The sequence below is a fragment of the Leiobunum rupestre genome, chromosome 3 (genome assembly GCF_980474605.1).
Source record: "Leiobunum rupestre chromosome 3, qqLeiRupe1.1.hap1, whole genome shotgun sequence".
Lineage (NCBI taxonomy): Eukaryota > Metazoa > Arthropoda > Arachnida > Opiliones > Sclerosomatidae > Leiobunum > Leiobunum rupestre.
Genome location: NC_143386.1, coordinates 61,998,992 through 62,012,855, shown reverse-complemented (window position 1 = coordinate 62,012,855; position 13,864 = coordinate 61,998,992). Strand labels below are relative to the sequence as shown.

Below are 13,864 nucleotides of genomic sequence, written 5' to 3'. Positions count from 1 at the left end.
TAACGACCGACTTTTAATGCCTTTCCACAGGTGGCCTTAAGGGAGGCTAGCCCAACAACGATAAATTATTATTAGTAATACCGACTAGTTTGTAATCAATAATTGGTTATAAGGCTTGATGTCAAATTGAATACCCACACTCGCGCAACCTATTTAAAAGTAATTCCATAAGAAACTTATTAAGGATTATCTAGCTTCCGTTCATTTTTAGTTTCAAACGGAGGCTCTACGCCCCAGTGGCCGAATCTGTGCTGCCGTTAACACCTTTAGTGAAAACTACCAATAACTTGGTTTGCCGAGTGAAACCCAAATATGAAAGTGGTAAAATGACAGTTTTATTGTACATACATATACAATACATGATAAAAATATTTACAGCATTCATTTCTTTATGCCTTCGTGATGCGGACCTTGAGACGAGCGCAAGCTAGATTCTTTCCGTCTTCGTTCACGCCCTTGTAGGTGACTTCCATCAGTTGCTACAAGATACCCAAAAAATCTCGTGATTAAGCGACGAAGATAAATTATTTCGTTTAACTTGAAACCGATTAGAAGAACTTACGGCGGGGATCATCTTGTGGATGTGGAAGGTGGAGGCATAGGTGTAGATATTTCCTGGCTTGACGGGACAGGCGGGTTTGATCTTGCCCAAGCAGATGTCCTCGTTGTCCTTGGGGAATACCATCTCGCGACCACGCAAGTTGCCAGTAATAGAGGTGGTCGCCGAACTAGCACCGAAAGCTGCGAGAAAACGAACGACATAAGAATCAGGTGTAGTCAAGTTGTCCAATGAAATTGATCGAACTTACGAGCACGGATGACAGCTTGGATCTGGATGGTGGAGCCATGTTCGAAGACGCAAGGTACGCTATTACAAGGAGTCACGACCAGATTCAACATACTTCCGTTACCTACGAACAAATTAATGTATTAACTGCCCTGTCTTAACCCACAACAAATGATTTACAACCACAGCAACTTACCACAATCATTGAATTGAACAGCTACGGCATTGACCATGACGAAACTCGACGCTACGAGAATTACAATAATAGAAGACATATTTCCGCGATCACTTTTGAACAATAAAATAGTCAAAATGAAATCTATTAGGCGACCACAGCTGATGAAATGCGGCTTCGTCATGTTTCCCGACTTCTTTTATACCCGAGGTCTTACCGACTGGGAGGGTTTGGGCGACCATTTTTTAGTGAAATAATATTTTAGCTTAAAAAAACTTTATCAAACAAGTTGGCAAGCCAAAAAATACCTCTCTTGTAAGAGTTTTCCTGTGATTTCTTTGATTTTCATTCTAGCGATATGAAAGGCAATGTCTCAACGGTAAACAATCCGCCTGTAAAAATATGTCCCAGGGTAGATTCCTGACCACGACCGCATTTTAAATTAAAATAATTGATTAATTTTGCTTTTAATTTTATTATAACCAGGCGAGTCGTCGCCTGGTTATATATAGGTACCTCGACTTTTAACATTAAACTCGTTGCCTTCACGCTATGGGAAAGTTAAGGGAAAAGTAGGTGATTTGGGTTGTGAGATGCCATTTTGTTTTTTTTTTCACTATAGTAATTTTTCCACGCGGTTACAGGTAAAAAGGGTTGTTGTATAGTGGTAAAACTTTTAAAGGAACTGCGATTATAGTTTCATTGAGTGCCTTTGCTATATAATTTCTATTAAATTTAAATAGAAAATTTATAATTAATTTTCTAAAAATATTGAATATTTCCAGATAAATATAAATAGGTCTCACCAGATGGCGGTAGCGTTTTGGTCAGAAATTTTAACCTTGTTGTGTTAGCCTCTTTTACTGACTTTAGTCCATGAAAAATAAAATAAAATGACATCCATATGCGGTGCATAAGATCGATATTCTTAAGCCTTGGACTTTTAGTAAAAAAATACGTGATATAAAAATGAGCGTTTAGCGTGGTAAATTGTGGTGTAGTGGTTATAGGCGTTAAATTTCGTCGTAATGTGATGTATTCGGGTCTAGAAAGGGCGAAAATTGTTAAATGGGTGTCATTTGGATGTTCGAATCCAATCCGTATCAGTAGGAGTGTTTAAATAAATATTAAATGTAATTAGATTATTGTAAATGTAATTAAATTATTGTAATTGTTGAAAACTTTCAAGTACATCAAGAATCGGTTACCGCAAAAGAAGTTGCAGAACAAAACCCCATTCGAAAAACGCTATGGGTATACACCTACTGTGAAACATTGTAAGAGGATAGGAAGCCAAGCGCATTATTTTGTACCGAAACAGACCCGTGTTAATAAATTTGCGGATACAGCCAAGAAAGGCATACTAATCGGATACGCCACCTCAACACGTGGGTATCGCATCTGGGATCCAAACACTGACAAGATTATTGAAAGCGATAATGTCAAGTTCAACGAGACCCATACTGGGCAAGGAGCGGAAGACCTCAAGACTGATGACGACAACCGTTCAGAAGATAATGTACGATTTTCAGCAGCGTTGCCAGATCGAAAATCTGAAATTATCGTATCTAGGCCAAAAAATTATCGATTTTCCTGATAATTATCGTACATTTCTTTTTGGCGATAAATTTTAATTCATACATAAATGCGTTGAATTTAGATGATTTTTTAATGCACTACAGGAGTTTTATTTCAGGGAAATAAACAAAATGTCTATTATCATTATTAACTGAACTTAATATGTTTAAAAATGTTTTAAATGTTGAGGTAATAGCTAGGAGTAATAAACTCACACTCTGGACTACGCGTACAGAAAATGTATATCATTCATTTTTAAGTAGAAAAGTTATATAAATTAATAATAAAATAAAAATCGTTCGTAGGTTTTTAAAAAATTCTAAAGATTATCGTACATTATAGTACGTTGAGGCAGAATTATCGAAATAATGGTACGATATCGTACGCCATGAAAATTATAGTACGCCCTTAAAATTTTGATTAAATTATCGCACTGTGCGATAATTATCGTACGTCTGGCAACGCTGATTTTCAGATGGTGAAGAAGAAATACACGGGGTCAAGTCGAGATCCAGGAAAAGGATTACAGCGCCAGCTTCACCAACACCGCCAAGAGGACATTCTCCTTCACCACATCCGGAACACCCAGCCAGCCAAGAAGAGACTAGTGAAGATGAAGTGATTGATCACATCACACCTGGTAGACCAACAGCGACAGAAGAGAAGGAATGGCGACGTACAGCTAGACAGAGAACGACTGGAGACACAGCCGGAAGATATGACATCTACTATAGACATGGAGATATGAAGCGATGTTTCCGAAGTAGACGAGAGCTTTTAGAATATTGCAGAGAAAATGAGATCGATATTGACCCAGAGCTAATTGACTACTCTACGAAAAACACATACTCGGGAATTTGTGATTTAACACCGCAACAGCGATCCGACGATATCGGCACAGATCCAGATTTGGTTTTCCTGAGGGATATGGAAACATGCTTCGCCAATGTAGATGATCCCACAACATACGAAGAAGCCATGAGTGCTAATGACTCAGTGCAATGGAAGAAAGCCATGGATGACGAAGTGCAGACACTACAAGTAAGAAACGTCTTCACGCCAGTTCATAGACCAGACAAAGTGAAAATACTCGGTAATAGATGGGTATATGTCCGAAAAAGGAACGAGAATGGACAGATTGTTCGCTATAGGGCACGATTGGTCGCACGAGGTTATGATCAACAGCTGTAACGTTAAAAATATTAAGGGAAATAGTTAATTACCGCTACAATTAAATTAATTTGCCCGGGTACTCGCGTAACTTCTATGATGGGGTTAGCGAGGGTCCTGAAAATATTAATAAGGTGTCTAGGGGTTTGTTTAGAATAAATTATCATTAAGTTGTCTAGGGGTTTTATTCAAAGGGTGTAAGAAATAACCAAACGGATTAGAGATTACTAAAGACACTAAATTATTTATTATTATGAATTAAACAACTGAATCCTAACCAACATACTGTTAAGCTAACTTAAAATTAATCCTAAACAAAACAGAGAAGCTAACTTAAAAATAAAAATAATACAATCTTGCATTCTGGCCAGTGCATTCTAAAACTTTTGCGCAATAAAGAAATTAATTAGCCTGAAGGGCCAACACGAAGTTAAGCACCACAAGGTGCGTTTAGGGCACATTTACGGTTGCCGTATTGGCGAAGTTTGAAACGATACTTAGGATTTTATCAATAGGTCCATCTGATCTCGGTGTTCGTCCACACGTGGCTGCGTTGAACATCAAAAACGTGGGTCGTACGCGTACACTCGTTGATACGGAGACCGTGGCGCGTGGAAAGCGAATTCACTGCGACATTATCACTTCGTCCTTTTACCGCGTTAACCCTTTTCGGTGCCGAAACTAACGTGTATAAATAAAACTTTTCTCGTTCACTTGGAGAATGGTGGTCACGAACTATCCCATATCTCGCTATGTCGATATCTCTCTGAGTCTGTCCTTTTTTTGGCGGGAGCCAGGTCTTTTTATCACCTTCCCTCGGACCTCGTGACGTCCTTCGCGCACAAAACGTTTCAAAAACTTTCCCAAGTATCTACGACTCGCGCCCGTGTTTCTCGTGTTGGGGAAAACCCCGGGCCACAAACATTTTAACATGTACAATAACGGAATGGAAAATTACACTTTTTAACTCCCTATACAACTGCGCCTATCAACCTCTCACCCGTTTGGACACTTCGGAGTTAAGAGTAAAGGGGGGGGGGGATAATTGAAAGCGACAGGACTACTGGCTAAACCCATCGCAGGAAACGAAAGAAACGGAAACTATAGAAAACCCGCGATGAAGGGACGGGCCCTTCCCCTCATCGGGAAATTCCTGGATGCAAACTAACAATACTGTAGGCCTAATACTCTACCAGCGAGTATTTCCAAAGAAATGTTTTTAAATTTGTTAAAGTTTAAATTGGGTGTTTTGTCTAAATTTGAATTAAGTTAATTTTGAATGAATTTGAATTAAGTTAAATTACCTGCTATTGAATTATTTTAATATACAGCTAAATTCATATAACTAATATATTTCGCATTACAACTCTCCCCCTACTTAAGTCGAATGTCCCCATGAGACCACTACATAAACATCTAGAAGAACTAAAATTTTGAAAACGGGTTTAAACTATTTACAATATGTACAACACGCGTGAAAAAAAAACTAATAAATGCAAGACTAACAAATGGAGCTCAATGAAAAATATCTCAAAATCAAATGGTGCACCTGTTATAAGGCCTTCCAAAAACTAACAAACAAACAAACAAAAAAAATGCAAGCCTACTATCGTCGAACCCTTCCAGTTTGCGGGTCTCTTGGCCTAAGTGTTCGGCCACCATAGTTTGGCTTGGGTTTAACCACTACAGGGGAATCTATATTTCCGTCGATATCGGTATCCCTCAAAACATTATCTGTCCTCCGGATATACGGTTTTAACTGTCGGATATTATGGGTACCTTTGAGTATTTGTCCCTTCCCATCCTGTAACCTATATGTCCACTTGGACAATTGTTCAGCCACCTTGTAGGGGCCATCAAATTTCGGTGCCAGCTTGACGGCATAGTCGTCCGCGGCACTCGATTGAAAGTGCGTCTTCTTCAACACTAACTGTCCCACCTTCAACTCACAATCCCGATGGCGCTTGTCATAGGCAGCCTTTTGTATCGCTTGCGCTTTCTCAATATTACCGCGGGCATTTTCTAGTGTTTTACTAACATCATTAATAACCCTGAGAGAGTAAGCTTTTTCAACGTCCGCGCTCAAAAAGTGATCGGGGTCATGCTCTGTTTGGACATTAAGCGCAGTTCGTAGTTCTCTACCAAACATTAAAGCCGCCGGAGTGTGTCCGGTGGTTTCGGAGGGGGCGGTCCGCATAGCCATTGCGTATTGCTGAAGTCCGCGATCCCACTCCTTATGATTATCGGTTACATAAGCGGAGATTTTGGTGCCTATCGTCGCGTTGAACCTCTCGGTTAGGTTCGACTGGGGCGTGTAAAAAGACGTAAAACGCTGTTTTACATGGAGCTTTTTGAATACAGCGTCCATTAATTTGGAGGCGAAGGAACTACCATTATCCGAAACAACAACGGCGGGAAGACCAAATCGGGAAAAGACATCGTCGACCAAATGTCGAACGATGCCGGGGCTACTGGCGTTACGAAGCGGGAAGACTTCGACCCACTTCGTGAGGTAATCTGATACTACTAGGATGTACCGAAAGCCGCGGTTGGAGCGGGGATATGGGCCTTTAAGGTCCATCGAAATCACTTCCCAAGGCTGGGGGATTGCGCTGGGTTTCATTAAACCTGGAGGCGCCTGGTGAGAAACCTTGTGAGTTTGGCATATTTCGCACGATCGACAATATCTGAGGACGTCTAGGGTCATGCCATCCCAGGTATACTGGCTTTGGATTCTTTTTAGAGTCTTTTTGACTCCAAAATGCCCAGCAGATGGGATATCGTGACTTAAGTGTAGGATCCTCGAGCGCAAAGCTGTGGGGACTATCACTCTAAACGTTTCCCATTCGGCTGGATCACCTTTGCCTAAATCCTGATACAAAATTTTATTGCGAATGTCGCATTGGGGCGCTACTTTCAATACCCACGAACGGACTGAAGCGTCGGTGGGGATTTTATTGTCCTCCAAATACTGAACTAACGCACCTACTTTGTCGTCGGCGCGCTGCGCGGATATTAATTCGTCATTGTCAAAACGAATTATGGGGTGCGGGGTCGCTACGCCAGTAAGAGCAAGTATTTGCCCTTCGGATATAGATTCTGGAATCCGGGAGAGCGCGTCCGCTACCACGTTGTCCTTGCCAGGAACGTGATAAATTGTAAAATCAAAAACTTGGAGCCTCGCGTTCCAACGGGCAAATTTGCCGGTTGGATCTGGGGCTCGGTGCAACCATTTTAAGGCGGAATGGTCAGTGTAAACCTCGAAGTGAGTGCCCTCGACGTATGGGCGGAATTTCTCCACGGCCCATACAATTCCAAGGCACTCGCGCTCCGTCGTTGAGTATTTTTGTTCAACGGCGCTTAGGGACCTACTAGCAAACTGTACTACGCGCCGCTGGCCATCGATATGCTGGGCCAAAATAGCTCCGAGACCCGTCAATGATGCATCGGTATAAATTTTAAAAGGGTGGCTGTAGTCAGGAGTATTAAGTACCGGCGCTGATGACAAACGGTCTTTCAAAATATTGAAGGCGGCTTCTTGGGAAGCAGCCCAATGCCAAGGGGTTTCCTTATGCAGGAGCGTGGTCAACGGATTAGCTATTTTGGCAAAATCTTTGACGAACCGGCGGTAATACGACGCCATACCTAAGAAACGCCGCAGCTGTTTCACGTTTTTCGGGGTGGGAAAATTGCGCATTGTTTCGGTCTTAGCCGGGTCTACCTTTATACTAGAATTATTTACAATATGACCCAAAATAGCGCATTCTTGTTGACAGAATTGCGTTTTTGACGCTTTAATGGTCAGGCCCGCTTTGGCGAACCTGTTAAACACTTCCTCCAGCGTTTTGATATGCGTTTCAAAATCCGCCGACGCTATTATAAGATCGTCGAGGTAGGCGCAAACGCCACGCCCGGACAGATCCATAAACAATGAATTAACTAAGCGCTGAAAGGAAGCTGGCGCGTTGCAAAGCCCAAACATCAAAACTTTTGGCCTAAATAAACCTCTATGAGTTACGAAACTGGCTATATCCCTATGGCCTTCAAATATTGGCATTTGCCAGTAGCCACTACGCATGTCAAGGGTTGTAATAAAGGTAGGCTTATGCAGGGACTCTAATATATCGTCTATGCGTGGTAACGGGTAGACGTCGCGGCGCGTAATAGAATTAATTTTGCGGTAGTCTATGCAGAGTCTTTGGGTACCGTCTTTCTTACCCACTAACAATGTAGGGCTGGCCCACGGACCACTGGAGGGTTCTATTATGTCCTGGCTTATCATCTCGTCAATTATTTCATCAATTACAGCGCGCTTAGCGGGGGAAAACCTATACGGAGGACTCGAAATAGGTCTATCGGTTGTCAAGTCTATATAATGTTCGATACGATCAGTGCGACCAGGGACGGTCGAAAATAAAGGTTTAAATCTATTTACAAGTGATTCTAAAATTTCCCTTTGTTCGAGGTTAATAGGGGCACCTTCTAGAGCTTTGAAAATCTCATCCTCATCAATTAAACTCTTTGTTGCTTCTAAATTAAAAATCGGACTAAGTCTAATACTTTCTTTAGGTGGGACACTTACGGGAATCGGTAGGTTGTCAATGAACTTCTGGGCACACAAATTGAAACAACTAGCGGAATTACGGGAAAAACTACAATTAACATCACCCTTAAACTTTAATAAATGGTCACCCTGGTCCTTCCAATAAAAACTACTCAACTCATGGTCAATAACCATGCCAGTATGTCTAAGAATGTCCTTCCCTAAAATGCACGAGTAGGGAATGTTTGGGCAGTATACTGCCTCAAATTGAACCTGTTTTCTAGGCAAACAAAACGTGACGGTTACGGCACCGTCCGTAGGTAAGAGGGTACCATCGGGTTGTCGGAGAGCTAAAAGTGAGTCAGAAGTGTGACACCCTAAATCTTCTAACAAAGGCTTGAGACTACTATGGATGATTGTATTGGTGGAACCAGGGTCAATAAGAGCTACGCACGGCACAGTTTCTAAATAAATATCTAACAAATCTTGACCCAAATAAAAAATATCGGAGCCCCCTGGTTGTGAAATTGCCGCGCTGACTAAATGGGTACTGTTTATCGCTGAGATGGCGGCCCGCTGCTCACCCTCGGAGCAGAGGCCGTCGCCCCGTTTCCCGGAGCCGGATTTGGGGGGTTTGTGAGGTTGGGGCAACGATTCCTAGCGTGGCCTACTTCTTGACACCCGTAGCAAGTAATGTTGGGGTTAAAATAGGGTCCTGGCCTACCATTAATTGGTTGAGCGTTTTGGGCCTGATTAATAAAGTTATTATTCGAGGGGCGATTGTTACCGCTACCCTGATTGTTATTGCGATTAGCGCTATTGTTTTGGAAACCAGTTTGGTCCGACCGATTAACGTTAAAGGAACCCTGATATCCATTTTGACCGGAGCGATTAAAGCTATTATTGCCTTGATTATTTCGACGAGAATTGTGATTACGGGGTCCATCTGAACTATAGCTATGGTTACCCCCCGAATTCTGATTGCCCGAAGAGCTAGATCCACCCTGGCCGCCTTGACCATCCCGACTAGTTTCACCCTTGCGGCGGCCCTGCTTTTTATCTATCCGTTCTACCTGGGTGGCGCTATCAATTAGTTCACGCAAGGTGTCGTAACCCCGTGGGTTAATTAAATGGATTCGAATGTCGTCGCGCATGTTTCTTTCGACATACCTAATTTTCTCACGTTCCGACAGGGCATTGTTTAACTGGCCAAATAATTTCTGCATTTGCTCTGTGTATTCGTACACCGTTTCCTGCGCGTACTGAAGGCGATCAAAAATTTTATCTTTGACGTGCTCGTCATTGGCTCTGCGTTCAAATTGCACGCGCAAGCCCGATTCAAAATCGCCCCACGAGCTAAAGGGTTGGTTATCGCAAAACCAATCTAAAGCGGCCCCATCTAACATAGCGGGAACCCATTGTTCTAGAAAATCTTCTTCACTTAGACGGCTGGTAATACGCATTTGCTTAGCGCGTCGGAGAAAATCTTTAGGGCCCGTGTCTGTGGGCTTACCTGAATACGTCGGGGTTTTAATGGGGTTTGAAAAAACAAAAGGCGCTAAGTTCACTGGCGCGGTCTGAAACGGAGCCTGCGCGTTAAAAACCGAGGGCTGAACCGAGGAGGACACCATCGGACTACCCGAATTAGTCGTTATAACCCGCGGGAATAAAGACGGCATGCCCGCGCTAGGGTTAATTAAGGGTGTAATGTTTTGATTAAAACTAGCTGGCAACACTGGCTGACTGTGGTTTAAGGTGATCGGTACCATTGGTGCCGTGTTTTGACTACCCGAACTGTGAGCCGGAATTAAATTTTGACTACTAATTGTTAAGTGGGGCAACTGTGATTGTGACGTCATCGTCGCCGAAGAAGTGGCTGCCGCGGAAGAAACAGTGCTCACGGGAGGCACCGTGGGAGGGGCGGGGGGAACTACCAGCGCCTCCGGCCCGGCGTTTTGGAGTAGCGCTAAAGCGGTTTGGAACTGCTGCTGTTGTATTGCCAAAGCTTGTAACTGCGCGAGAATGTTCGTCAGGACGTCCGGCGGGACGCTGACGCCAGCATTACTAGGGGGCGGAGGATTAGCGTGACCCGTGCCCGAAGTAGTAACGGTATTTACCGCGGTAGATGCCGCGCAAGTGGTCGCGCCTGCCTGACTGACGCTTGAATTCATGGCGCGGGGTATTGTTGGAGCGGGATTTACTAGAATGGGAATAGTAGATCCTTCTCTATTCGCGGAACGCTTTTGATAACGAGCTTCTCGCTGCCTTTTGCAAAATTCTAAATAATTGGGACTGTGGGCGTTACTCATAAAGACAAATAAATCAACGAATTAAATATTTTAGAGTGGACCAATAAACAACGGAAATGCAACCAAAGAGTTAGGGATAAGAAAATTAAATCTAACATGCAAACTGGAATAGCCGACGAATAAAAAAAAAAAAAAACAACAAACAAAACAAAAGCATACCAACTAATTATGCGTAAGAAATAACAACCAATACTGTTGCGAGGCTAAACCATGAGATAGTGAGAGATTTTCCTTAAAACTACCACCTAACTACTAATTGCATTTTTTTTTTATGTAACCTGCCAACTGACCACTAATTAATTTTTCCTTCATTAATTTAGGTAACTTAATCATTAATCAAAATCCCGGACGGACCCCCATTGTAACGTTAAAAATATTAAGGGAAATAGTTAATTACCGCTACAATTAAATTAATTTGCCCGGGTACTCGCGTAACTTCTATGATGGGGTTAGCGAGGGTCCTGAAAATATTAATAAGGTGTCTAGGGGTTTGTTTAGAATAAATTATTATTAAGTTGTCTAGGGGTTTTATTCAAAGGGTGTAAGAAATAACCAAACGGATTAGAGATTACTAAAGACACTAAATTATTTATTATTATGAATTAAACAACTGAATCCTAACCAACATACTGTTAAGCTAACTTAAAATTAATCCTAAACAAAACAGAGAAGCTAACTTAAAATTAAAATAATACAATCTTGCATTCTGGCCAGTGCATTCTAAAACTTTTGCGCAATAAAGAAATTAATTAGCCTGAAGGGCCAACACGAAGTTAAGCACCACAAGGTGCGTTTAGGGCACATTTACGGTTGCCGTATTGGCGAAGTTTGAAACGATACTTAGGATTTTATCAATAGGTCCATCTGATCTCGGTGTTCGTCCACACGTGGCTGCGTTGAACATCAAAAACGTGGGTCGTACGCGTACACTCGTTGATACGGAGACCGTGGCGCGTGGAAAGCGAATTCACTGCGACATTATCACTTCGTCCTTTTACCGCGTTAACCCTTTTCGGTGCCGAAACTAACGTGTATAAATAAAACTTTTCTCGTTCACTTGGAGAATGGTGGTCACGAACTATCCCATATCTCGCTATGTCGATATCTCTCTGAGTCTGTCCTTTTTTTGGCGGGAGCCAGGTCTTTTTATCACCTTCCCTCGGACCTCGTGACGTCCTTCGCGCACAAAACGTTTCAAAAACTTTCCCAAGTATCTACGACTCGCGCCCGTGTTTCTCGTGTTGGGGAAAACCCCGGGCCACAAACATTTTAACATGTACAATAACGGAATGGAAAATTACACTTTTTAACTCCCTATACAACTGCGCCTATCAACCTCTCACCCGTTTGGACACTTCGGAGTTAAGAGTAAAGGGGGGGGGGATAATTGAAAGCGACAGGACTACTGGCTAAACCCATCGCAGGAAACGAAAGAAACGGAAACTATAGAAAACCCGCGATGAAGGGACGGGCCCTTCCCCTCATCGGGAAATTCCTGGATGCAAACTAACAATACTGTAGGCCTAATACTCTACCAGCGAGTATTTCCAAAGAAATGTTTTTAAATTTGTTAAAGTTTAAATTGGGTGTTTTGTCTAAATTTGAATTAAGTTAATTTTGAATGAATTTGAATTAAGTTAAATTACCTGCTATTGAATTATTTTAATATACAGCTAAATTCATATAACTAATATATTTCGCATTACACAGCAAGGAACAGACTATGAAGAAATATACTCACCAGTGGTCGATTTATTATTAGTCCGTTTATTTCTGTTTGTACTTGTTGTTATCCTGAAGTGGTCAAATAAACACATAGACATCAAAAGTGCCTATTTGTATGTCGTTTTAGACCAGAAAAGCTACATGGAAATACTAAGAGGGTACGAAACGACTGACAACAAGGTATGGGAAATACATAAAAGCCTCTACGGCGGCTTCATCAATCAGGACGTTGTTGGCATAATAAACTTGATGAAGAACTGAAAATGATGGGATTTCAAGAACTAAGATCATGTCAAGGCGTATATCGTTTCCAATGGGATTGTATCATTCCGGTATATGTAGATGATATCCTGATTTTAAATCGAGATCAGCAAGTGATGACCAAAATCCTGGCTCTGCTACAAGGAAAGTTTGACATCCAAGACCTAGGAAGAGTAAAAACGTTCTTGGGAATTGACATACAAATAACCGAACAAGCTAGGACTCCGAATGTCACAAACGAGATATATTGACCATTTAGAGAAACAGTTTGATGGCATTCCCTACAAGATGACCTACGAACCTCTAAAATTTCGAACGGTGATCACGGGATCTAACCAAGAAGAAGAAGAAAGGAAAGAACCACAAGTACCTTTTCGAAGTATGATCGGGCGGCTACTATATATAGCACGTCATACTCGCCCAGATACATTATATGCTGTGAACGTCCTCGCGAAATATAACAATAACTATAACCTCGACACCTGGAATCATTTACTGCACTTGTGGAATTATATCATCACGACGAATTAGAAATCATTATTCATGGAGTACACTGAAAACCCACAACTCATTGCCTATAGTGACGCCTCATGGGCTTCAGACCCCGAAACCAGGAAGTCGACATCTATTCATGTGTGGAAAAACACCTATAGCTTGGAAATCAAAGAAACAATCCCTCACTGCACTGAGTTAATAGCGGCTGTAGAAACAACCAAAGAACTCCTCTACATAAAGCGTATTCTTAACGAATGTAGAACGGTTTTCCCTTCCTCCTTATCCGGAGAGATACAGATGAAAATAGATAACCAAGCTGCTATACAGTACATGAAGAATAAAGTTGACAATGCGCGTACAAAATATTTAGATCTACGTGTGAAATATTTACGGGAACAAGTGGCCGAAGGTTTATTTACAATCGTGTATGTCAACTCAAAAGCCAACCTGGCAGATATATTCACCAAAGCCTTTCCGAAAGAAAGGTTACAAGTGTTGACTGATTATGTGACTGACTGAATATGTGAAGCAGGGGGACTATGTGGTTTATGGGAAAGCGATTATGCTTCACATATGGCAGCCTTGTTATATTTTGTTTTTGATTTATATTCGGCCCTTCGAAGTGAAAGGGTCGTCTGCTATTTTTGTGTTTTTCATTACTCTTTTTTTTGTGTGCTTGAATAAACCTCTCACACGTTTGGAATCAGTTGTTTCTCCCCTACTTACAAGGAGACGACCCGAGGTGTTACACACCGATTTTGTTCAAACTCGGGGGATTGGTAGACCTTCATGTAACTTGAAAAATCCTAAAGGGAATTTAT

At 41.9% G+C, this 13,864-nt stretch overlaps 1 protein-coding gene across 1 annotated transcript; it reads right to left on the bottom strand.

Moving 5' to 3' along the window:
* Window positions 1-381: 381 nt before the first annotated feature.
* Window positions 382-1,146, bottom strand: LOC149954029 (mite group 2 allergen-like Ixo r 2). The gene is made up of 4 exons (XM_090169852.1): window positions 984-1,146; window positions 810-911; window positions 563-741; window positions 382-479 (listed from the first exon to the last, which is right to left on the bottom strand). The coding sequence occupies exons 1-4, from the start codon at window positions 1,144-1,146 to the stop codon at window positions 390-392; spliced, it is 534 nt and encodes a 177-aa protein (XP_090025978.1). The 3' UTR covers window positions 382-389.
* Window positions 1,147-13,864: the final 12,718 nt, after the last annotated feature.